Source organism: Pteropus alecto, unplaced genomic scaffold, assembly GCF_000325575.1.
Source record: "Pteropus alecto unplaced genomic scaffold, ASM32557v1 scaffold106, whole genome shotgun sequence".
Taxonomy (NCBI): Eukaryota; Metazoa; Chordata; class Mammalia; order Chiroptera; family Pteropodidae; genus Pteropus; species Pteropus alecto.
Genome location: NW_006442103.1, coordinates 13,462,228 through 13,489,216, shown reverse-complemented (window position 1 = coordinate 13,489,216; position 26,989 = coordinate 13,462,228). Strand labels below are relative to the sequence as shown.

The 26,989-nt window shown below is 36.5% G+C and overlaps 1 protein-coding gene and 1 pseudogene across 1 annotated transcript in view; one reads left to right on the top strand and one right to left on the bottom strand.

The window, feature by feature from the left end:
- The window catches only part of TRIM33 (tripartite motif containing 33), a 91,189-nt gene that overhangs the window by 1,724 nt on the left and 62,476 nt on the right, over window positions 1-26,989 (top strand). Inside the window, exon 2 of the mRNA XM_025052298.1 lies at window positions 6-308. Within this exon, the coding sequence (XP_024908066.1) occupies window positions 6-308 (303 nt within the window). The remainder of the gene's footprint in view (window positions 1-5; window positions 309-26,989) is intronic.
- Window positions 20,617-20,735, bottom strand: LOC112469203 (annotated as a pseudogene).

The window sequence follows — 26,989 nt, the reverse complement described above, 5'->3', positions numbered from 1 at the left end:
CTCAGCCCTGGCTGCTTCAGCCCCTGCGGCCTCAGTGGGCCCCGGAGTTCCCGGGGGGGCGATATCGACGCCGGCCCCAGCTCCGGCCTCGGCTCCCGCTCCAGGTCCCTCGGCGGGGCCGCCTCTTGGACCTCCAGCCTCGCTCCTGGACACCTGCGCCGTGTGTCAGCAGAGCCTGCAGAGCCGGCGTGAGGCGGAGCCCAAGCTGCTGCCCTGTCTTCACTCCTTCTGCCTGCGCTGCCTGCCCGAGCCGGAGCGCCAGCTCAGTGTGCCCATCCCGGGGGGCAGCAACGGCGACATCCACCAAGGTGAGCGGGAGGCCCTGCCCGAGGTCTGGGCTGAAAGGGATCTGCGGGGCCGAGGGGGAGCTGGAGACGGAGGTACTCGGGCCCGGGGCTCCTTGACCTGCGCGATCCTGAGGGGTCTGAGAGGTGAAAGGCCCCTGGGACAGTTTTCAGAGGAGCTGGACCGCGGGAGATATGCGGAGGGTGAAGGGAGGGGTGCAGACTGCCGGAGACGGGGGGAGGGGACACCGCCGCCGGGGAGGTTTGCGATGTGCGGATACCGGCCGGGAAGGCGTGGACTCGTGCGCAGCGCAGATTCGTGAGCTGCTGGACTTGGACTCGGGGAGAGGATGGGGCCTGGGGCACGACTGGTGAGAATCATTTTTAGAAGGAAGGCCCAGAGCCGGAAGAGGTGTTGAGGAAGGAAGGAGGGAGTAGGTAAGGGATGGGGGCTGTGAGGAGGAATTGCCTTGGTGGGAAAGGATTTGATCTGTTCCAAGACTAGGGGAAAGGAGGGCTAGGGATCAAATAGAGGAGAATAAAGGGCATTGGAGAGTTTGGGGTTAAGAGAAAGCGCCTGATAGAAAGTAATTTTAAGATGACATTGGGACAGAGGAACTTGGCAACGAAAATAACTGTGAAGGGCCTGCATGGTTAGGGAAAAAATCCCAAGGTTTAGAGTTGAAGGAGAAATGAACTTTGAAAGGAATTGGGAGTTAGAGCTGGGCATGAATTTCAGTTCATTGTACATTAAGGAGCCCCTAGTGTTCCAGACACTGTAGGATTGAATAAAATACTCAGTGAGGAGCTCATTCACAGTCTAGCGGGAAATAAATGTAAAATCTATAGTATCGGCGGCGGGTTCTTGCTACAGTGGTTGTGGCACAGTCAAGAGAAGGTCAGGGAAACTTCACTGAAAAGGAAACCCTTGAGCAAGTTTCTTGAAAGGTGAGTAGCTCACTGGGTTGGAGAGTATTCAGGGCACAGGGCACCGGGCACCTTACACATCCCTGAAGCTAAGGGATGTGTATGGTGATTGGTAGAAATTAGGTTGGATTGATGGGCTGAATAGATAAGGGGTCTGCAATCCCTTATCTGAAACTCTTGGGACCGGTGTATTTTAGGCTTAAGAGTAGTTGGAAAATTTTCTTTTTCCTGATAAGGTCAATAATACTACAGTAGAGTCTTGGTTAACAACACAGCATTACACTAATATTTCTGTAATGAGCATAAATATCACGCTAATAGTATAGACAGTAGTCTTCTGCAATTCAGGGTAGGTTTTGTCACAAATTTGAGAGAAATTTTAATATTTCAAAGCTTCTGAGTTTCAGTAGTGTGAATAAGGGATTGTGGACCTGTACCAAAGGGTTTAGGATTCATCCTGTAAAGTGTATTCTGTATACTGTAGACTTAAGGGAGTCTCTGAAGGACTTTTATATCAAGAGGATAAAAGGATCACATCTGTGATCCTAAAGATCACTTGGTAACACATTGAAAGGTAAAGGAAATCAAGACTGGAGGCAGGACCAATTAGAATCTTGACAGTAATCTAGGTAAGAAATTATCATTTGGAATGGGTAGTAAAGAACTGATGGTCAGGTATTAAAGAAAGAAGCATTTTTCTGTTGGTGAGACATATTTGAATTTGAATGTCTACTTTGTCACTTCCTGCTTATGGCTTGGAACAGATTTTTTTCTTAGCCTCAGTTTCCTTATTTTTGAAACAAAGGCAAAATTATCTACCTCATAGGGTTATTGAAAGAATGAAGTGTGTACACTGACTAGTACAATCATTAATGAAATGGCAGCTAGTTTGTTAGCAATTATTAATGAAATGGCAGCTAGTTTGTTAGCAGTAGTAACTAATTGTAAGTAGCCATGGGAGTGGAGGTTGCGGGGGCATTAAGATTGGTGCGATGGTGTGAGGGAGAGGCGGGTGTCTAGTCTGAGTCCAGGGTTTCTTGTTTGATGGGTTGCAGTGCTATTAGTGCAAGTAAAAGAATTTAGGCACAGAGCAGGGGTGTGTGTGTGTGTGTGTGTGTGTCCGCGTCCACGTCCGTGTCCGCGTCCGCGCACGCATGCGCGCAATAGAGGGGGAATATAATGATTTCAATTTTGGTTGTTTTGGGTTTGAAGTATTATTGAGACATGCAAGTGAGAATGTTATGTTAAGAATAAGGGTTGGATTGATGGAGAAGATACTAGATGATAATGGGTGTACTGAAGAGGCATAATGGGTGTGTAACTAACTGCTCATGGCCTTGTGAGTATAGTAAGATATGTGGGATTCAGTGTTCTTTTGGGAACCTGGATTAGGTGAGAGATTTAGAGAACACAAGATGAAAAATGTGTTTGACTTATGTGGCCGAGGGACTGGGGTAATGAAATAAGCCCTCTGATATTTATGCAGGAGAGAGAATAATAGTCCGTAGTTTGCGTGTTCGTATCTCCATCCTTCTTTGTTTTTGAAATAGACATAAGTGGATGGGACTAAGTACTGTCAGCGTTAATGTTGCTTTCTAACCAGTATCTAAAAGTCTGGAAGCCACATGTTTTTAGGCAAGGAGTCCAGAAAATAATTTGTTAGTATTAATTTCTGTATATATCATTTGCTTTGCTTTTTAAAAAAGCAAGCATGCTATTTTGGAAGGAACACTGGATTTGGAGTTAGGGGACACAGTTCTGTCACTTTTTTTCTGGTTTCCTCAGGTTCATAATGTTTCTGTCCTTCAGTTTCTTTCTCTCTAAAATGTAGCTAATAGGCTTTCCTCCATATCTCACTAAGTCGAATTAAATAATAAACACGAAAATGCTTTATAAACTGTGAAGTGCTTTTCAAATGCAAGATATTATTAAACAACCTGTGATTCCATCTCTGGTCTGGGAGCCATAGATGGTTGTTTAATTCAGTCTCTCAAGTGGTTCTGAAACAATAAGCAGGTTACCCTCCCTCTTAACTGGCCCATTTTCTGTCCCTCTAACACACCAGGTTACTCACAGCTTTTAGCTGTTCCCTGTAGATTGATGATTGATGGTTCTCCAGATGTGGCTTCTGGACCAGCAGCATCAGCATCACCTATGATCTTGTTAGGAATACAAAATCTGTGCCCCACTCTAGACATTCTGACCAGCAGTCTGTTTTAACTAGTCTCCCAGGTGATTATGATGCACACTAAGTTTGAGAACCACTGTTCTTGAGCAAAGGGCTCCTCACGTCAAATGTTGCCTCCTGAGAAGCACTTTCACTGTTTTTTTTTTAAGGCTTTATTTTTTTGGAGCAGTTTTAGATTTATAACAAAATAAGAGACAGATATGGATATTTGTCATACATCACCTGCCCTCAATGCCTGCGTAGCCTCCCCCTTTATCAATATCCTCCACCAGAGTGATACATTTAGGACCTACACTGACACATCATAATCACCCAAAGTCTTACGTGAGGGCTCACTCTTAGTGTTGTACATTCTATGGGTTTGGACAAATGTATGATAACATATATTCACCATTACATCATAGAGTATTTCCACTGCCTTAAAAATCCTCTGACTGCTCTTTCTAAAGTAATCTTCCAGGTCACTTTCTGACATCTTATTTATTTATTTTTCTTCATAGCACAGATAAAATCCAAAATGTTTACCTGTTTTTGTTGTTCTCATTTGCCTCTTGTTTCTCACTAGAATATCATAGAGTGAATGTTCAAAATTCACTCTATGATCTTTTGAATGAAGAAGAATCACCTGGAGAGCTTTTTAAAATGATGTTTTGGGGAGTTTAAGAGATACTGTTTCAATTAATTTGGGGTGACACTAGGAATCTGAATTTTTAACAAGTATCTCATGTGATTCAGATTCTGGAACCTATCACACTTTGAGAAACATGGATTTCAGTATGTTTGAAGAGAAAGGCTGATCCATTTACTGTTGGAGTATTTGGAAAATCAAAGTAGATATACACTAGTTAGTATTTGTTGAATCTCAATAGTAAGTTTTTTAAAGTGCTTTTGTAATTATTTTTAGTTCTGTTTCAGGTTGAGTCAGAACAGCTATCAGTATTGATGATGTATACATCAATAATGTATCAATAAAAATACAGATTTGTATTGATGCACCTAATAAACTCTAAAATGAACTCTTGAAGGAGATGAGACTTTTGTAGTAGGATGCATCTGAGAGAGCTGGTGATGTGGATGAATTAGATTGGGAGTAACTTGCATTGGGTTCTGCTATTAATTCACTATGTAACCTTGAGCAGGGTATCTAGACAGCCTCTCCAGGCCTGCAGTATGAAGAGGTTGAGTACCTATTCTATAAAATTTTATGATTTTATTGTCTTTTATGCTAACTTTTTACATCTACATAAGTTTAATATTATTTTGTGGGGAATGATAGAAGAAACAACATGGAAACATGATTCTGTTTCTGAATCTTAAACTTATTGTGAAAAATCTGAGATGGCAACAGTCATGTTGTAGGTCGGAGGGAATACCTCTGGGTGTAGTGTGAAGAGCACAGAGGTTCTGTTTTTTTTTTTTTTTTTTAATCACTGAGTGTGCTGAACCACTTTGGGGAATCTTTCGGTTGAGCCCTTTGAATTTTTTTGCTCCAGTAGTACACATACTGTATTGCAGTCGGCTAGTTCTATGTGGGGTTTATCTGGGGACTTTTTTCCCCCACAAATAGAATTTTTTATTTGTCACCATCGAAAGCCTGAATTTTAAACAGATTCTTGGACTGGGACTCAAGTCTATCAACTTGTTCAGCTTTAGCACTTGTCTCATCCCACAGTAACTTTTCTAGAACTGCTACCTTCACCATGAAGCTCCATGAGTTTTCCCAATTCAAACTTGGGCTTCATTAGCATTTTGACTTTTCTAATAAAGACATCAGTCCTGGAGCAGATAAATAGCTGGGCAAACCTTTTTTATGGTTTTTTTCCCCCCGCCCCAATGCTATCGGAATCAATTTACTGACTACTTCTTTCAAGTCATTTGTCTGCACCTCTCAGGTCATGATTTCCATCATCTTCTTCCCGTTTCTTAAATATGTATGATGCCGGGTTTTCTCCATATTCTTCAAACAGAACAAATCATCACAATCAATTAAATGCAAAAGCATATATTCACTCATCTTCTATTAAACCAGACATTGAAGAGATATAAAAAATGTAAAAACTGCCACTCTTTGCTAAAAATTTGTTTTGGAAAATGTAGTTATTTCTGATAAAAATGTTATTTAAACATGTAATGAGTTTCTTTTAAATGAATTAAAATATTTACTTTCAATGAACAGTTATTTGATTTATTAAAATTATTACTATATTAATAAAAATATAAAAAATCTGTTTTTATTTCTAATATTGTGTATATTGATGGATAAAAATTCATCTAAACAGAAGCTCTTTGAGATTCTCAGTAATTAAGAGTGTATGAAGGCTCTTGAGATTAAAAAGTTTAAGACTTGCTCCCTTAAAGGAACAATCAGAAAATGGCAATGTAGAGTCTTTGAGAAGAATTTCAGACCATGGAATAGTAGAAGGTGACAGATTCATGCATTTGTAATACTTCATTTTGGGGTACCCAGCACAGTTCATAAAGAGCTTACCCCCAATCGAAGGTAGAGATGAAAAAAGTGCTTAGTAACTGAAATTGACCTTTTGTAAATACCTCACTGTAGATCTGATTTTTTTTCCTCCATATTTATGACTGTCTGGTTTACTGAGTTCTATCACTTTCCTTTCCTGAAGCCCGGTTTGGAGGTTTGGCACATTAACCTTTGTCTCTTCGGTGGCCATGAGCTTTTATCTCTAGCCAGCATCTAGAATGGACATTGGTTCCAAGGAGAAGTGAGAAAAAACAAGGATGAACATAAGTGCATCATTTTTAGAATAATAAAGTCTGTACCTTAATGATGGGTAAATACCATGAATTATGTGGTACTAATGGCTAATATTTTTGGAATGTTGATTATATGCAATTTGCTGCTTCTGTGAATTGTCCATATGTCTTCTATTTTTCTTTAGTTTGCTTACATTTTTTGTTTTGATTTACAAGAATTCTTGATATGTTCTGCATACTGAACCTTTATTGGTTAAGTTGAAGATTTATTCTAAGCCTGTTATGGCTTGCCGTGGTAGCTAGCCTTTTAGCCTTCCAGATAGCCCCAGTGTTACTTTCCCCTGGCATTCATACCCTTCTTGGTCTCTGCCACAGGGTTGGTTTGGGTGACCAAGAGAATACAGTAGAATTAATAGTGACTTCTGAAGCTAGGTCATTAAATGCATACAGCCTTGCTCTTTAGATCCCTTGTTGTAGGTGAAAACAGCTGCCACCTTAGCAGTCCTCTCTAAAGAGGCCCATCTGGGGGAGAACTGAGGCCTTCTACCAGCATCCAGCACCAGCTTGTCAGCCATGTGAGTGAGCTGTTTTGGAGGTAGATCTTCTAGCTTGGTCAGGCTTTCAGATGACTGCAGTCCTGGGTGGCATTTGACTACAACCTCATTAGAGGCACAGAGCCAGAACCACTTGCCAAGTCACCCCTAAATTCCTGACTCAAACTCTGAGAAAAATAATGAATTGTTGTTTTAGGCTGCTAAGTTTTGGGGTAATTTGTTATACAACAATAGATAATACACTTGACCTTTTTTTTCTCTCTTGAGAAAGTTGTCTTTTGATGTATGAGAGTTGTTTTTTCCCTTTTGGTTCCCCCCCCCACCCCCCCCCCCATTTTCCTGCCTTTATTGCTTATTATATAGCTATAGTAAACTGTTACATGCGTACCTCAGAGATATTGCGAGTTTGGTACCAGACCACTGCAATAAAGCGAATATTGCAATAAAGTGAGTCACACTCATTTTTGGGTTTCCTAGTGCATTTAAAAGTTACGTTTACACTATACTGTAGTCTGTTAAGTGTGCAATGGCATTTTGTCTTAAAAAACCCAATGTATGTTCCTTAATTAAAAAATACTTCATTGCTAAAAGATGCTGACGACCATCTGAGCCTTCAGTGACTGGTTAATCTTTTTGCTGGTGGAAGGCCTTAGCTTCAATTTGTAAAAAAGGCAAGATCTCTACTGTACAATAAAGGAGATCTGCTTGTATTCATTATTAAGGTAACTTCATTCCCCTCTACATGCACCTTGTTCATCTTTAAGATTATCTTGACTGATCTTGACTCTGCTCTTACACATTTGAGAATCATTTTGTGAATTTGCATTTCAAAAACTTGTCAGCATTTTTGTTGGAATTGCTTTGACTATATAAATTTGAGGGGAAATGCTATATTTATAATATGGTATCTGCCTGTTCATAAACATTGTTGGCTTTTCCATTAAATCTTCTGTTTTTGAATGTTATGCAGTTTTCATTTTAGAAAGGTCTTTCACATCTATTATGAGTTATTCCTATATACAGATGGTCCCAGACTTAACTATGGTTTGACTTAAACAATATTTCATTTTTACGATGGTGCAAAAGCAATACCCATCCTATAGAAACTGGCTAGGTTAAGCTATGGTTTATGGTAGGTTGAATGCGTTTTTGACTTAATATTTTAAACTTACAATGGTTTTATAGAGACATAACCCCATCGTAAGTTGAGGAGCATCTGTACTTTTTTCTTTCACTGTACACGGTTTCCCTTAAAACACACTTAGGTGTATTTGCTTTGTTTTCTTGTTTTTCATTTTACTTTTTATATTTTAATATCTAAAATTTACTGATTTCATAGTTATATATGATAATTCCATGATCTGACATTCTTGAGGTCTTATTTACTACTTGCTTCCGCCCACTCTTGGTCGTAGTAAGTGGTGTTTCCCGTGCTTTCTAGTTTTGGATTGTGAGCTTGTTCACCACGGCTTTATCTGTGAATCCTGTTAGAGCTGTTTGTGAGAACAGGCCTTCAAAGAATGTTTTGCTTTTGCTTCTTTCAGTTGCCACCAACACAGAATCACTGAAATAAAGTTTAGTGTGTTTTGGAACTGGCAGATGTTGATTTAGGATTTACTTTACCTTATAGGCTAACCTGTATTTGAAAATTCTCAGGAGAAAATTTTTTTCCTCATTCAGAACTCGGGCAGTGACAGACAGTTCTCTTTCTATGCTATGCTGTTGGTCAGATTTATTTTAAAGAAATTTTTTACTGTCATTTTTATTTGCTATGGACAGACTTCTGAGAATGTAATCCTTCAAGTCTGCTCTGTGAGAGTCTTGTTTCTAATTACTTTGCACAACCCTAGGCTCCCATGTCTTCTCCATTCTTTTGCTCACACCCTTGTTTGTACATACTAAGAGTCAGTGAGAGTAGAATTTCTGAGCCTTTATATTTTTCGTTTCTCTTTATTTTATCTTCTACTTAAAAAGTAGCTTGACTCGATAATGAAATTCTAGGTTAAGTCTTTTTTCCTTAGCTCTTTGAAGATGTCTCTTGTAGTGTCTTGGAGAAATCAGTGTTGCTGATGTTAGTCTGATTTTGCCTTGTACAACCCCAGTTGAGTTTTGTTTATTTGATTTACCTCTTCTGAGACCTTTAATATCTCTTTATCCTTGTTCTGAAATATAGTCATGTACCTCTGTTGATTTTTTTCCCCCCTTTTCATTGTTTTTAAAAGTTCAGTGTGCTTTTTCTATTAGTCTTGTGATCTTTATTTATAGTAACAAAACTTTAAACTTAAAATTTTTTTTTTTTTTTTTAGTTAGAATCCCCGCCCTTCTCCCTGCCATCTGCAAACACACTTTTTCGAACTGTTTCTGTTTGGATGTTGACACTCCATTTCATACTCTGGCCTACCTTTTCTTTTATGTTCTCCTTCTCTTTGCTTTCTTACTCAGCTGACATTCTGAAAGATCTCTTTGACTCTACTTTCTAATCTGTTTTTCTTTTTATCTTGACTTCTTTTTGTCTTTTCGTTTGAGGTTTCCTCAAGCAGTGGATAATCCTTATATTCTTCCTACTTGAATGGGGCAATAAAATTCTGATCTGGAGGTTCTGTGCTTGTTAATTGTTAGACTTCACTGATCAGGTGTTGGCAAATTGTGGCCCATGGGCCAAAACTGGCCTGCTGCCTGGTTTTATGCGACTCATAAGCTAAGAATGATTTTTACATTTTTAAATAGTTGAACAAATTGAAAGAATATTTTGTGACATGAAATTCAAATTTGTTCATAAATTTTTAGAACACAGCGATGCCCATTTGTTTATGTTATCTGTGACTGCTTTCATGCTACAGTGGCAAAATGAGTAATTGTGACAAAGGCTATACGTGGTACTCATTGCTTTGCACTGCTTTTTGGTGCACTGCAAATTGCAGTGATACTTTAATAACTTAATAGGCATGTATATGGCTGTAGCACGACAATTTACAAAAATATTTTAATTACCAATGCATACCTGTCATTTCAAACAAGAAAAAAGTGGATTTCAGATGTCCTCTTTTTAAGGCACAGTGGAGTGTGGATAATTTTGTTTTTGAATTAGATGGCAAAATGTTTATTACATACTTTTACTATAGCTCTGCTAAAAGAGTACAGCATATGTGGACAGACTAAATTCTGGTTGTGATATTCCCAACTCACAGGGAAGCAGTGGACAGAGAAATTAGAAAATTTTAAATGGAATAGTTTATCATAGCAGAATTTCTTAAATGAAATCAAGGGTAAGTGTCTGAGTGGCTTGTTAATCAGGCAAGGAAAGCTCTTAGGATGACAAGTTAATTAAATCTTCTTTGTAAGAATTTCATAATTCTTATTAGTAGATTTGAATCACAGAAATCTTTACTAGATTATTATATTTTGAATTTTGTGAATAAAAATTGTGAAAATTTATTTTCTTTTTTACGTAAGTACCTACATGTGCTTGATATTATATCTTTGCCTGCAAAGCCTACAATATTTACTGTGTTTTCTCATGCCCTATCCCACATTTAGATTTGATGGGAAGTGTTAGGCATTGCAGGTTTCAAGGAATATGGTGTGTGTAGCCTGACTTGTTGTTCACAGTGGATTTAGATGAGAATTTCCAGATTTCTTTTTCTAGCATCACAAGTGACTGCCAGAATAAGAATTTTAGACCACTCTGGCCTGTCATCCCATTTGTGGTTTATTAATAGATTGCTAATATTCAAATTAAACAGATTTCCTTTTCAATTACTAAAGAATAGCTTAAAAACTAATTATAATAAGTACTTATGTAAAAAATTAATGTCATTCAAAAGATTTCCTTTTTTCATTGGAAAGAGAACAGCTATGAGGGTAAGATATTTAGAATCATTTAACCATACTGTTTCTGAGGCTGAAGAATTGAAAATAAGAGAGAACACTGCATTTCAACTGTCCTCTTCAAATTTGAAATTCTATTTTGTGTTGATCACCTTTATGTGTTGTGAGATAGGTAAAATGAACCTTGAAGTCATTGAATTTTACTGAAGAGATAAGACGTTATTAGAGAATAATGTAAGACTTTATAATATATGAATAATCAAATGTACATTGGAATATCGTTCAGAAGTAGGGATTAGTCATGGCTGAAATTTACTTCTTTTTTGCTCTTAATGTTGGTTTGGAGGTGATGCTCTCCTTTTCTCGTATGCATATTCTGTGATTGATTTTGGCTCTTATAAGCCTTTGGCTGTAATCCAAGCTGTTATAACATTAATCCAGTTTTCTCTTTCTCTGGTTTCCATCCCCAGTTTATGTTGTATTGTTTCAAGGTAGGTTATCTGATTAGTAACGGCAGGAGAGAATTAGATGTGGACATATTTATTCGAATATGACTAGACTTTGTGTTCTTTATCTGTAAAATAATACAGCTCCAAGTTAAAACTTTTTTATCTTATTTGCTTATTTAAAAAAAACTATTAGGTAATATTCTCTGTCTCTCTCTCTCTCTCTTTTTTTTTAAAACATACAAGGCTACTGAGGCAGGTAAAATTTTGCCTAAATGTGGCTTTCCCATATGGAGATAGTAGCACAGCCTCAGATGGATGCTGTCAGGGCTAGGCAGGAACTAGTGTAAGATATTTGGAGTATAAAAGTTTGCCCAGCCTAAAAGCAGTAAAATTAGAACTTAAAAATATCTTATCCTGGTCAAATAGATAATGCCAGATAGGCTACCAGTTTTCCACATTTGTCCTAACTCAGAATATGATTAGTCACTTTTATTTGAGTTGGATATAATTAATTTATAATTAGTTTGATTTCATAATTTGAAAAGCTTAACTTTAAGCATTTATGTAATCTTTTCCCTTTAGAGTGTTTCAGTAAGCTATATTGTAACATTTTAATGAAGATTACACATCATTAGAGTGATCAGTATTATTTTTACTATCTAGGTAGATAGACAAGAAACAAATGCAACAATTTTCAGAGTACAAACTTTGTAGTCAAATTTGGTAAATAGATTGAAATGCTGAATAAATAGTGGTTAGCAAGTTCAGAAAAGCCTATTTAATCTATGACATATGTGCCTTCAGAAGTTTACTAATTCTGTACCAAATCACATTATAATGTGTTCCTGAAGTTTGCCTGTTTTTCCTACCTCTTGAAACACTCAAGTGTTTTACATGTTTAAAATGGAGTTAGAGCGTCTCAACTGATGTGTCATAGTAGCATGTTACACTTGAGCCCTTTGAAGGTTTACTGCCAAATTTTGAACAGTGTGTGAAATTTATTTTTGTTACAATTGCTCGTTTGATGCCTATTAATTAGTTGAGTCCAGTGGGTCATTTAATGTGGCATGAAACATGATGTAACTTGCTTATGTTTCTTATCCTTGCAGAAGCATGAGATAAAGTCAACCTGATGCCAAATAAAGTTGTCTGAAGATTGCCTTTTTAGTAGAGTACCTGGTCAAGGTAGTAAACAGATTTACTCATACAGAATAGTTTTGTGATGGGAGACCAAAATGTTGGTGTATTTTAAGTGATAAGTGTAATTTTTAAAGTAAATGTTCTTTTGAAATATGCATACACAAAGTATAAAAATTGAAAGATGTAGTTTGGTGAATATGCATAAGCCACTTGTAAGTCTAGCAACCAGAATGAGAAACAGTATATTACTAGCACCGTATAAACCCTCTTTGTGTCCCCTTTCAGTCGCTACCTATGATCCCGACTTCTAACACCATAGGTTAATTTTGCCTGCTTTTAAACTTTATTTAAATGGAACTAAACAGTGTGTACTAATTTGTGACTGAATGCTTTTGCTCAGTATTGTGAGATTATTCATGTTACTTATGGTTGTAGTTTGTTCATTGTCTTTACAGGATTCATAGTATGAATATACTAAAATTTATCCATTTAAATGTTGATGGACACTTGTTTGTGGTTTTTTACTAGTATGAATGTGTTCATGGAAGCTCTACTTTAACATGACTCATAGTATCTTAGAGTGAACTTCCTGAGTAATAGGTTGCATAAATTCAGCTTAACTAGATAACTGCTACAGTTTTCTGAAGTGGTTTATTGATTTATACTTCTACCAGTAGTAGTAGAGATTTTTAATTGCTTCATATCTTTACTAATACTTGATAGATATGTCTTTGACATTTTAGCCATTCTGTTGAGCATTCAGTGGTCTATAGCATTGCAGTTTAATCGCGCTGGTAACCTGTAAAATTGAGCACCTTTTTTTTTAATGTTTATTGCCCTTTAGATATCTTTTATTGTAATGCACCTGTTCAAGTTGTGCTCATATTTATTTTCTGTGTTCCGTCTGCCTTATCTCCAGTGAAGACTGCTTAATATGTTCCAAGGATGAGTCCTTCGTCAGATAGGCCTACTTTGTGGCTTGCCTAGTAATTATATTTTACAAACTTGAATTTATTTTAACTTTAAGTGGTACCTTCACATTGCTCACAAGGTAAAAAAGTACACAAAGCTAAATAATGAAAAGCCTCCCTTTCACTCCTTGCCTCCATCTAGTTTCTATCCTCCCCTTGACATATAACATGTGTTAGTAGCTTTATTTTTCTTCCCATTACATCCAGATGATTTTTGACATGGCTGCCAAATCCATTCAGTGGGAGAAAGAATAGTTTCTTCAACACATGATATTGGGATGACTATATTTCCACATGCCAAAGAATGGAGTTGGACCCCTACCTTACACAGTATAAAAAAATTAACTCTTCACCCCCAAAAGAAATCCCGTACCCATTAGCAGTCACTCCCCATTTACCCACTATACTCTCTCCCAGACCTAGACAACCACTGATCTACTCGCTTTCTCTATAGATTTGCCTATTGTGGACATTTCATATACATGGGATCATAGAATATGAGATCTTCGGTCACTGACTTCTTTGATTTAACAGAATTTTCAAGGTTCATACATGCTGTAGCATGTGTCAGTACATCATTCTTTTTGTCTTATAATATTTTGTTTTATAGCCATTAGCACATTTTGTTTATCCATTCTTCAGTTGATTGACATTTGATTTGTTTCCCCTTTTCGACTATTTTGAATAATACTGCTATGAACATTTTTTACAAATTTTTGCATGAACATATGTTTTCACTTATGTGTGTGTGTGTGCGTGTGTGTGTGTGTGTGTGTGTGTGTGTGAGAATGGAATTTCTGGGTTGTATAGTAACTCTATATTTAATCTTTTGAGGAACTGCCAGACTTTCCCAAAGTGGCTATAACATTTTACATTTCTATCAGTGTATGTATGAAGGTCCCAATTTTTCCATAATCTTACCTGACAGTTGTTATAGTCTTTTTTTTATTACAGTCATCCTTGGGGGTGTTAGGTAGTATCTCTTTGTGGTTTTGACTTGCATTTTCCTGACGGCCAGTGATGTTGAGCATCTTCTCATGTGCTTATTGTGTTTGTATTCTTTGAAGAAATGAGACCTGATCCTGTGCAAGGTTTTTGCCCATTATTTAATTGGATTATTTGACATTATGAAGTTGTCATTTTTTTTTTTTTGTATATTCTGGATAATAATAGATCCTTATATTTAATTTGCATGCATCTTGTATTTGTGGGTTGCCTTTCACTTTTTCTGTGGTATTATTTGTTGTACAAAAGTTTTTTTCACACCTTGCTGTTTTTCTAAAAACTTTTTTATTGTGGGGAAAATACAAAATTTTTTTTGACATTTTATCCATTTTTAAATGTACAACTCTTTGACATTAATTATATTCACAGAGTTGGCATCACAAAAATTTTTGTGCTAAAGTCTAATTTCAATGAAGTCCAGTTTATTATTTCTTTTGTGCTCTTTTATTTGTTGCTGTATCTAAAAAACCATTTCCTAATCCAAGGCCATGAAAATATACATGCTTATGTTTGCTTCCTTAAGAGTGTTACAGTTTTAGTTCTGAAGTTTGGTTCCATGATGCAGTGTATGTAAAATTTGTGGGTGAGGTAAAGATCCAGCTTCATTTTTTTTTTTTTTTTTAAATGTGGATATCCATCGACCCAGCACAATTTATTGAAAATACAGTTGACTCTTGAGCAATGCAGGGATTAGGGGCACTGACCTCCATGTGGTGAAAGATCAGGTATAACTTTAACTCCCTCAAAACTTAACACTGTTAACTAGAAGCCTTATTAATAACATAAACAGTTAATTAATACATATTTTGTATATTATATGTGTTTTATACTGTATTATAATAAAGTAAGCTGGAGAAACGAAAATGTTATTAAAATCATAAGAGAAAATACATTTATAACACTACTATATATATAAGTTTACAATATCTGTTTATGATGAATCGTCTGTCAATATCTACATCAATATTGTCTTATATGACACAAAATAGATGTTAATGTATTATTAATACTACCCATCAAAAATAAAAAGAATATGAAAAAATTCATATTTTAGAGGTATAATGATTCTTGCATTGATAACAAAGCAGCCATATGATTGCTTTATGGTAGCCTGGTGTAATCGATGCAGTTGCTTCATGGTAGTAAGGAAATCTCTCCCAAATTTTCCCATATATTTATTGAAAAAATTTCACATTTAAGTGTACCTGTGCAGTTCAGACCTGTGTTGTTCAAGGGTCAGCTGTACTATTCTTTCTGCATTGAATTGTCTTAGCACCCTAAGTGCTAAAATCGGCTGACCATAAAACCGAGTTTTTATTTCTAGAGCCAGTACCATTTCATTGATCTGTAAATATATCCTTATGCCTGTAGCAAATTGTCTTGCTTATTGTAGTTTTGTATTGTTTTGAAATTGATGGTAAGTTTCCCATTTTTGTTTTTTTCCTCAAGATTGTTTTATCTGTTCTAGGCCCCTTGACTTTCCATATAAATTTTAGCATCAGCTTATCAATTTTACTAAAAAGCCAGCTGGAATTTTGATAGAGATTGTATTGAATTCATAAGTTAGCTTTGGGGAGTATTGCCATTTTAACCATATTAAGTCTTCAGACTCATGAACAAAGGATGTCTTTACATTTGTTTAGGTCCTCTTTATTTCAGCATGTATAGTTTTTGGGAGAGGATTTACACTTTTAAAATTTTATTTCTTTGTTTATTTCATTGTTCTTTTTGATGCTATTATAAATGAAATTGTTTTCTTAATTTCACTTTATTGGACTATTCCTTTGTATTCATTATTCATTTACTGCATTAAAATACAGTTGAGTTTTATACACTGATCTTTCATTCTTCAACAGATTCTGAGGATTAGGAGGTAGATGTCTTTGGAGAGCCATTATTCTGCCTCCTGTGATTAGGTACAGCCATTCCAGCTTTCTCCTGGTTGCTGTTTGCACAATATATCTTTTCCCACCCTTTTACTTTGAGCCTATTTGTATATTTGATTGTAAACAGTGTTTTGTAGACAATGTGTAGTTGGGTCTTGTTTTTGTGTTTTTAAAATCCAGCCTGACAATCTCTGTCTTTTGGTTGTATTGTTTAATCTATTCACATTTAATGTTACTGTTCAGTTGGGTTTATGTTTGCCACTTAATAAGCTTTTTTCCTCCTATATATGTCTCATATCCTTTGCTCTTTCATTTTTCCATTTCTGTTGCCTTTTGAGATATTGCTCGATCTTTCCCACCCCCAGGGTTGCCAGTTGTTTGATAATTTGTTTAGTGATTTGACTGGATCATTTTAGTGATGTCAAGTTTATTTTCCACTGCAGTGTGAAGCCTCTGGTGTCTTGTCAGAGGTCATAATCTTGGGCATGTGTAATCACCCTGACATAACATGGTTTTAGGAGGGCTCTTTTTGACTATTTCTTTGGTGTCTGTTGAGCTTTCCCCCTCTGTGGGTAGCTTTTAGACTCTGCTAATTGTGGTCTGGATACTCCATTGTTTTTGATAAAGTCCTGGGACATAACTTTTCCCATAATCTTTTGGAATTCAATTCAGACCTTTTTCCAGTTAGTCTTTGAGGTTTGTTAGGACCACAGGACACCTTCTTTTTAGGTTCTTTGGGTCTCTTGTAAATTAGCTGGCCTGCGGTTTAGCTTATTTTGTTTTTAAGAGTGCACTTAGGTTTGAACATTTGCATATGCTGTTCCACATAAAGTCAGTTATCTTGAGAAGAGCTTCAGAGCTCTCAGTTCTTATAGTTTGCCTCTCTCCTGGGCAAATTCTGAGTCATTGCTGTGGAGCTGTAGATAGGGCCAGTGGCTCCCTTCTTTCAGTGATATCTCTGCTGTATGAGTAGGGTGCTGGTGGGGTAAGGAGCCTCTGGTCTTACTGGCTTGCCTCTGCTTAGGCATGGGACCTCTGCCCTATGAGCAGGTGAGCCATTCGCTCTCCAGTATTTTTGTTCTGTTGTGCCTGGGATAAAGCTGTGCCCTCTGGGTTGGGGCTATGTGTGAGAAGGAAGTTTCTGATTTCTTGGCCACACTGCCTTGACTTCATTAGCATTTACAAAGCTGTGTGGGATGAGAAATGCTGGTGGCCTGCCCCTTTTGGGAAGGTATAGCCCTTGGAGCTGGTAGGAGAGATCTTTTCGGCCATATCTACCTGGAGTTTACTTTCATCATGATGAGTTGGTGGGAGAGGAGGGAGTGGATTGTGGCTCAAGTGCAACAGACTTTTTTTTAAAACTAAGATTTAGTAGATTTTCTTAAATAAGTGTTGTGGGTTTTTTTGGTTTTTTTTTGTTTGTTTGTTTTTTAAATGTATGTTTTTAGGATAATTTCCAGAGACTTAAATGGTTGTTTTTTAAAAAATAATTTTCACCATTTACTGTTGTTTCCTGGGGAAGGATCTACTACCTTTTCAAAAGTTGTCTCTGTCCTGATTTTTTTAAAAAAATCAATGTTTTCATAATATGTCTTTTTCCATTCTTTAGCTTTCAGTCTTTGAAGTGATTTTCTTTTAGACTTATTGTTAGATCATGTTTTATCCATTCAGCCAGTCTTTGTCTTTTAATTTGTGTATTTATACCATTTACATTTAAGGAAATTATTGACATTATAGGGCTTAAACCTTTTTTTCTCTTTGTTTGATTCTATTGTTTTTTTTTTTCTTGCCTTCATATGAGTTACCAAGACTTTTTTTTTTTAAAGATTCAGTCTTTATTTATGGTGTTTTTGTATAGTTTTATATAGTTTTGTGTAGTTTTGTATAGTACTTGAATAACTTTTTAGTGGTGTGTCTAGATATAATATTCATTTATAATTTATAGTCTATATTGACGACTTCCCATTTGGAGTGAGGTATAGAAACTTCTATTTTGATTTTTTTTACCCTTTCTAGTTTTAAAATGATTATCTTTATTTTCTGTACATAGCATTATATCTGATACAATTTTTATATCAGACAAGATTTTAAAAATTTTATGTTAGTTTCAGGTGTACAGCATAGTGGTGAGATATATAATTTACAAAGTGCCCCCCCAACCCCATTATTCTAGTGTACACCTGGTACTATACACAGCCATTATAATATTGGCTACGTTTTTACTTCACATCCCCGTGACAGACATCACATAAGATTTAGGGCACATGTGAGAAGAAGTATTGTTTACCATCATTCTTAACCATTCTAATGCTGTTCTTTTCCGAAGATTCAGTTTCTATCTCTTAATGTTTCTCTTCTGTTTAGCAAACTTCCTTTAGCCATACAAGTTAAGCATAGGTTTGCTAGTTACAAATTTTTGTAGTTTTCTTTCATTGAGAATGTCTTGTTTGCCTTCATTCCTAAAGAATGTTTATTGTTGCATATCGAATTTGTGGTTAAGAGTTCTTTTCTTTCAGCCTTTGAATGACATTATGCCACTTCTTTCTGGCCTCCGTGGTTTTCCTTGAGAAATCTACTGTCATTGGAATTGATGTTCTCAGGTCATGAAGTCACTGTCTGCTTGCAAGACTTTTTTGTCTTTAGCTTTTAGATGGATCGATGTGTCTTGGTGTGGATTTCTTTGGGTTTAAATTGTTTTGGATTTTTAGTTTTTGATTCTGTAGTTTTATGTCTTTTGGCAAATTTGGGACATTTTCAGCTATTAATTGTTGAAATACTTTTTTAAGTTCCATTCACTCCTAGGATACTGATGACACGAATGTTAGCTATTTTCTTATTGTTCCCCGGGTCCTTGAGACTGTGTTAATTTTTTTCCATCTATTTTGGATAAATTCTATGGATTTGGTCTAAAGTTCAGTGATTCTGTCCTGTCATTTTCACTTTACTATTGAGGCCATTTATCACTTTTTAAATTTTGGTTATTGTGTTTTAGTTCTGTAATGTCCATTTGGCTTTTTAAATAACTTCTGATTCTTTGATCTATTTTTTGTTGTTTCAGGAGAGTTGTAATTGCTTTTTAAAGCATGTTTACATTGATTCCTTTAAATTCTTTGTCAGATGGTTCTAATATTTGATTCTTCTTGATGTGAGCATGTATTAACTGCCTTTTCTCAATTATTTTTCTGGTTTGGGTTTGACAGTGATTTTTGAGTACGTTGTGGATATTTGGATATTACATTCTGATGATGATCAAGGTGATGTTTAATCTTTCTTTTGCAAGCAGTCTTCCTGTTGAAGACATTTGGCCATGTAGGTTTATGTTCGGCTTCTCCTTGGGCCCAGTTGACACTATCCCAGCAAAAGTGGAGTGCTGACTCACTGTCTTGTTGTAAATGGATGAGATGGAATTTCAGTTCTCTCTGGGTTTTTCCCACCAAAAATGTACCAGCTCATACAACTTGGTTGCCATTTAAGCTCAATTCCACTGAGCCCCACTGGTACCAGGGATGGAGGAAGCATTGAGATGACTCATGCCACCTTTTTGCTGTAGGGTAGAGAGTGGAACTTCAGCCCCCCTTCTCCCTAGGGACCTTAACATACCAGAGAGGGGACAGGTAGTGGAGTGATGACTTGCCCCAACTCCCACCACTGATTCCTTTTTGTTATTGCTGAGTGGGAGTAGAAGTTCGGCTCCCTATTACTACCCACTGACGTGGAGGGGTAGGAGTTTTTTAGTAGTTTAGGTAAGGAATGATGTTGGCCTAATTAAAGTCTCCTTTATTTAAGATTACGGCAGTAGAGATATTGAGGATTTTATCTCTTTTTTTCCAGGTTTATTGAGATATAATTGACAAAATTGTAAGATATTTGAAGTTCAAATCACGGCGATTTGATATGTATACAGAAGGATTTTGTCTGTCATGTCTTTGTCTTCTTATATCTTTGGTAACGGGGTGACATTGGCCCCTGAACATGAGTTGTGAAGTGTTCTCACCTCCTATTTTCTAAAGAGTTCATGTAAGGTTTGTATTATTTTTTCCTTGAGAGAATTCACCATTGAAACCAGATGGGCCTGGATTTTGTTTTGTAGATTTTTAATTACTAATCCAGTTTCTTTACTTGATATGAGTATATTCAGTTTCTCTTTCTTCTTTAGGCAATTTGGTAATTAATATTTGTCTAAGGATTTGACTTATTTCGGATGTCCGACTTGTTATAAACACGTTCATGATATTCCTGATGATATTCCTTTACAGCTTTTGGTTTCTGTAGGGGCTGTTATGTTCTCTGTTTCACTCTTGCACTGTTGATTTTAGAAATATTTGTTCTCTTTTTCTCTCTAAATCAATCAGTTTGAATGTCTCCCTCCTTCTCCCTTCCTCTCTGTCTTTCTTGCCCACTGCACCTTCCCTTCCTTACCTGTATCTTCTCCCGCATCTAGTTAATTGTGTATGTTTTGTTGATCTTTTCAAAGAACCATCTTTAGGTTTCATCCCCACTCCCTCTATTGATATCTACTGTGATCTTTATTGCATTCTATTTAATATGGGCTTGATTTGCTCTTAATTAATTTCATTCATTTTTAGGCGAGGCAACCCTTGGTTGACCTCACAGATTGCAAGGACCTTGTCATCTTACAATCCCTTATTTTTTTTATTTTTTATGTCTGTAGCACCTGGTCTTCTTAGGTGGTCTCCCATCCAAGTACTAACCAGGCCCGACCCTGGTTAACTTCCGAGATCAGACGGGATCGGGCTTGTTCAGGGTAGCATGTCCGTAGACTTGATTTGCTGTTATTAAGGGGCATGTTCAGATTATTGGTTTCAGATTATTGGTTTCAGATTTTATTTCCTTTTTAGTTTAAGTCTTTAAAGCTATAAATTTTCCTCTAAGCCTGTATTGTCAAATGTGTTAGCTAATATCCATATGTAGCTATTGATACAAAATTTAAAGTTAAATAAAATTGAAGGTTGATTTCTCAGTCACTCTAGTCACATTTTAAGTGTTTGATAATAGCATGTATCTAGTGGCTTCCACACTGGACAGTGCAGATACAGAACATTTATCAATGGTAGAATGTTCTTTTGGACTCTAAGCACTGCCGTAGCTGCAACTTATAGTTTATATATATACTAGTGTTAATTTTTATGTAGTTCAAGGTATTTTCTAATTTCCTTGTGATTTCTCCTTTACCCATTGGTTATTTAGAAGTTCATTTTTAAATTTCTAAATATTTGGAGCTTTCCAAATTTCTTATGGTTGTTAACTTTATAATTAAGTTCAGTTACGGTAGGAGAACATACTATGCATGATTTAATTATTGAGATTTGTCTTATTAAATAGCTCAAGGCAACTATTACTGTAAAGCAGCAGTTCCCAACCTTTTTGGCACCAGGGACCGGTGCGCCTATGAGAATCCAATGCCTGATGATAAGAGGTGGAGCTGAGGCAGCGCTGGGGAGTGGCTGCAAATACAGATGAAACTTCACTCACCTCTTGCTGTGCAACTGGGTTACTAACAGGCCACCAACCGGTACTGGTCCAAAGCCCAGGGTTTGGGGACCCCTGCTGTGAAGGACCAGGTAATGTATATTTTAGACACATAAGGTCTCTGTTGTGGCTCCCCTGCCGTATAATTTGAACTATGCATTTGGTCTTTGTCCCTGGTTCCTGTCAGACTCAGAGCTTGTAAGATTCAGTGATAGGGGTGATAGGAGCATTTTTTGTCGTTCATACTCCTATCAGCTATACCTGAGGTTATACTAAGAACATGACTCTACCCTCTAAGAACATGCCTCACCCTCTAGAGAGCTTCAGGATGGGCTCTCATAGGAAAAGCCAGCCACATGATTAGAGGGTGGGGCTGAAAGTTCCTTGACTTCCGGGGAGGAAAGAGGGCTGGTGATGCAGTTTAGTCACCAGTGGCCAATCATGCTTATATAATGGAACTTCCATAAAAACCCTTAAGTGATGGGGTTTGGAGAGCTTTGGATTGGTGAAGATGTCCAGGTGTTGGGAAAATCTAGTATGCCTGCAGAGGGCATGGAAGCTTTGTGCTCCCCACTCCTCCCCATGCCTTGCCCTATGGATTGCTTTCATTTGTTCCTGAATTGTATACTTTATAATAAATCAGTAATAGCAAAGTGCTTTTCTCAGTTCTGCGAGTCATAGTTATAAATAATTGAACCTGAAGAGGGGGATGTAGAAACTCTCTGAATCTATCACTGGTCAGTCAGAAGTCTCTGTGACAACCTGGGACTTGTGACTGGCACTGTAAGTGGAGGCTGTCTTGTGAACCTGAGACCTTAACTTGTGAAGTCTTATGTTAATGCCAGGTACTTGGGATCAGAATTGAATTGAGTTGTAGGACACCCAGTTGGTGTCAGAGTTGAAGTGGTGTTGGAAAAGATACTAGGTATTTGGTGTCAGGAGGAAAGAAACCTCTCACAACTCTTTAAAAATACAAACCTATTCTTAGCTTGTGGATCATACAGGAACATATTGGGCCTGATTTGGTCTGTGGGCTTTAGTGTGCCCATTTCTGGACTAGTAAGTGGTCTGTCATTGGGAATATTTTCTTTGTGCTTGAATAGCATGTATCATTAATGTACTGTCTTTGTATGAAGTGTTCTCTGTGTGTTACAGCAAGTTGGTTATATTCAAAGCTTCTATATACTTACTAATATAGTTTTAAAAAATCAATTTCTGAGAGGTGACTTGATGAAATTGTTTGATTTTCCATTTGTCTTTATTAGTTTTGCTTTGTGTATTTGTTAGGTGCATAGACATTTATAATTGCTACATAATCTTGATTTATTGACCCTTTAGCACATAAAATGTTTATCTTGGCATCATCTGAGAGTTCCTCCACCCCACGGTAACATAGCCATGCCACTTACTAGGTTACTGTTTTCATGGTATGTTTTTTTCCTTCCTTTTACCTTCAAGTTGTTGTGTGATTTAATCTAAAAATGTTTATTTTAGACAGCATGTAGTTGGATTTTGTAGTTTATCCAGTCTGACTGTCTGCCTTTTTATTGGGGTGCTTAGTCCATTCATATTGAAGGTAAGTGATATGTTCAGATATAGGTTGGCCATTTTGCTGTTTTCTATCTATGTCATGTCTTTTTGTTGTTGTTCATTCCTTCACTAAGCCTTTTTGTTAACTAATATTTTCAATGTACTTAAAATTTTTCTCTTATTTTGTTTTGCTTTGATTTAGTAGTTGCTCTACGAATTATAGTATATGCCTTTATCACAAGCCACTTCTGGGTAATACTGTGTTAATTTTATTAAAATATAGTAACTTTATTTCAGTGTAGATTAGTTCCCTACTTTGTACTGTTATTGTCATTTATATATTTAAAAAGTTACCAGTACATAGTTACGATTATTGCTTTAAGCAATCTTATGTTTCTTTTAAAGAAATTAAGAGGAAAAAAATAGTCGTCTTCGCCCATGTTTATCATCTCTAGCACTTTTCATTTCCTTCCTGTGAATCTCAGTTAAAGTCTGGTTTCACATGGTGAGATACCATCTCACATCTGTTAGAATAGCTATAATCAACAAGACAAGTAATAACAAATGTTGGAGAGGATGTGGAGAAAAAGGAACCCTCATACACTGCTGTTGGGACTGCAAATTGGTACAGCCACTATGGAAAGCAGTGTGGAGGTTCCTCAAAAAACTAAGAATTGATCTACCATATGATCCAGCAATCTCTCTACTGGGTATTTACCCCAAAGACTTGAAAACCTATATCCAGAAAGATTTGCACACCGATGTTCATAGCAGCACTATTCACAGTGGTCAGGACATGGAATTAACCAAAATATCCTACAATACATGATTGGCTAAAGAAGCTGTGGTACATATATACAATGGAATATTACTCAACCAGAAGAAGAGATGAAATACTGCCATTTGCGACAATATGGACGGGGCTTGAGATAATCATGCTGAGCAAAATGAGCCGGACAGAAAAAGTTGAAAATCACATGATATCACTTATATGTGGGATATAAACCTAAAAGCAACAAATAAGCAGGACAAACAGATAGACTCATAGACATGGTCTATAAGCTAGTGGTTACCAGAGGACTATAGACTAGTGGTAACTAGAGGGGTGGTGGAGGAGGGGGAGGTAGATGGGGTAAAAGGGGTCAAATATAGGGTTTAGGGGGAGGATGAAGTGGGTAAAGGGGATCAAATATATGGTAGCTGAGGGAAACCGGACTTTGGGTGGTAAACAATAGAATGTACAGATGTCAAATGATATCAAATGAAAATTATATATGTTACCCCAATAAACTTAATTTAAAAAAGTTAGTCTGGTTTCAATTCTTTTCAGCCCGATGAACTTCATTTATTATTTTTTGTGGTACGAATGTGCTAACATTCTTTTAATTTTTATTTATCTGGGGATATCTTTTATTTTGAAGAATGTTTTTGTTCGTTACAGAATTTTTGGTTTACAGTCTTCTTTCAGTACTTTGGATATGTCATTTAATTGCTTTCTGGCCTCCACTGTTTCTGATAAAAAGTCAGATATTAATTGTATTGTCTTTACCCTATATGTGATGAACTGTTTTTCTATTACTTTCAGGATTTTCTTTGAAAATCTGTCATTCGGCTGTTTGATAGTGGTAGCAATTAGGTTTGATTCACTTTGCGTTTATCATATTTGGAATGCTTCTAACTTTTGGATCTTCATATTACTGTATTTCATCAAGTTTGGGACATTTTTGGACATTCAGTTTTTTCTTTCACTTCTTACTCTCCATTTCCTGGGATTCACATTACATTTATGTTGGGATGCTTGATGTCCCATTGGACCTTGAAGATCTGTTCCTTTTTTAGGTCTATTTTCCTCTTTTGGATTGGATACTTTTAATTTATCTATCTACAAGTTCACTCAGGTCTGTTAATTGAGCCCAGATAGGTATGAAATTTATGGATATTCTAATGAAATTTATGGATATTCTACTTTTTATCTCTATGTATTGTTTTTATATTATCATTTCTAGTTCTCACTTGAAACTATATATATATTGAGACACTGCCATCATATTTTAGTTTATCCTTTGCATGATTCCTTTTATTCTTGGAAATATTTATAATTGCTGCTCTGAAACCCCATCATTTAAGGGTTTTTATGGAAGTTCTATTACACAAGCATGATTGACTAAATCATTGGCCACTGGTGTTTGGGCTTAGTGGATAAGTGAGTGATTCCTCCCTAGAGGTTATGTTACGCTTTTCTGTTTCTTTGAATGTTTCCACAGTCTGATACCTTAGATGATATATTACAGCAACTCTGAATTCTGCTTTATTTTTCAATGGGTTTTTAGTATTTTTTTAGTTACTTGCTTAGACTTAAAGTATGGAATCTGTCTTCTGTACAGTGTATAGCTACTCATGTCTCTTTTCAGTTTTTTTTTTTTTTTTTTTTTAATTGTTTAGCCTGGCTTCCCTAGAGCTTGCTCCTGTGTCTGCATTGCTTGAAGGTCAGCCAGTGCTTTGGGCAGACGTTCTGATCAAATACCATGAACCTGTGAGCCTCATACACATTAATGACCGATCTCTCTGGTTTGGGAATCACATTCAAAGTTTCGACCAGTTTTCAGTCTCACTTGGCCTTTAGTTTTTGCTGGGCTTTCTTGGGCCTCCCTTTTAGTTGGCCAGGTATGCATGGAGAGTTCATCTTAAGTCCTGTGACTCTCATTTTAAGTATCTTGTATAATTTCCTGTTAGGGCTGCTGCTTGCTCTGTGACCCTTCCTTCAGGATGGCAAAGCTATTCTTTCTGGAGATACCTACTTTTAACTGGCAAAGCTTCTGTTTTCTCATTTGCTCTCCTCCCTCAATTGATTCTATCTCATATGGCAGCAGAGCTACTGTTTCTATGGTCTGCCCATCCTAGTAAAACCAGTGACCTTGAAGACAGACCAGACTGCTGGGGTGGGAGTAGGGATCATAGGGTCATCCTCAGGCTAAAAGACCAGTGCCTCCTGCTGTTTTTAACTGAAACTCTAGCAGTTTCTGTAGAGTAAGCACTTATCATTTTGTCTGGTAATCATTTTGTCTGATAATGGTTGTTTCTTAGTGCTCCAAAATTGGTGGTTGTGTCTGTTTGTGTTGCCCTGTGCTCCGAAATAGGGTTTTTTTGGTCTGTGTGAGACAGTTTTGTCCAGTTTTATACTTATGCTTTGAAGAGAAGATTTGCTTTTCATTCTTTCATTAGTGGAAGTTGTTTTTTCTTTTGAATATTCATTTTGTTGTCAAATTCTTTTCAATTTTAGTATTTTTTAAAAATAAGTAACATTTCAAGTATTCTACATTTTCTGGACATGCGTTGTCCTGTACCATTGCCACTAGTCAACTACTTGTGGCTATTTAAATTTAGTTAACTAAAATTAAATTTAAAAATTCATTTTGTTAGTTGCAGGTGCTCAGTGACCACCTGTTGTATTGATTACTACATTGGGTTCTGCAGATATAGTACATTTTCATTATTGTGGAAAGTTCTTTTACATAGTGATGCTCTAAAATCTTTGATACAGATAGTAACCAATAACCATAGATGTTTTCTGAGAACTTACTGTATGTCAGATTTTACATTTATTTACATATGCAATCTTCTAACACCCCTTGAGATAGGTAGTATTATTATCCCCATTTTACAAATGAGAAACTAAGACTCAAGGTTAAAGAACCAACCTAGAGCCACACAACTCAGAGAGAGATAGTCTTGGAATGAAAACCTAATTACTCTGGTTTCAGAGTCTGTGTCATTAATTATTTTGTTTTATTTTCTCTTTGATAAATGATGCTTGGTTTCTGACTTGAATTGAAAAGTTCTTAATGTTTTGGCTGTTTTCGAAAGTTACTTGATTTTTTTGGTAAATGATTCTTTTCATATTTAAGTTGTTTGCTTCTATTTCTTAGAGTTTTTATTACTATCTGAATTTTATCATATAGCACCTTAGCATCTATTTATACAACTATATGCTTTTCTCCTTTAGTAGTTTTGATATA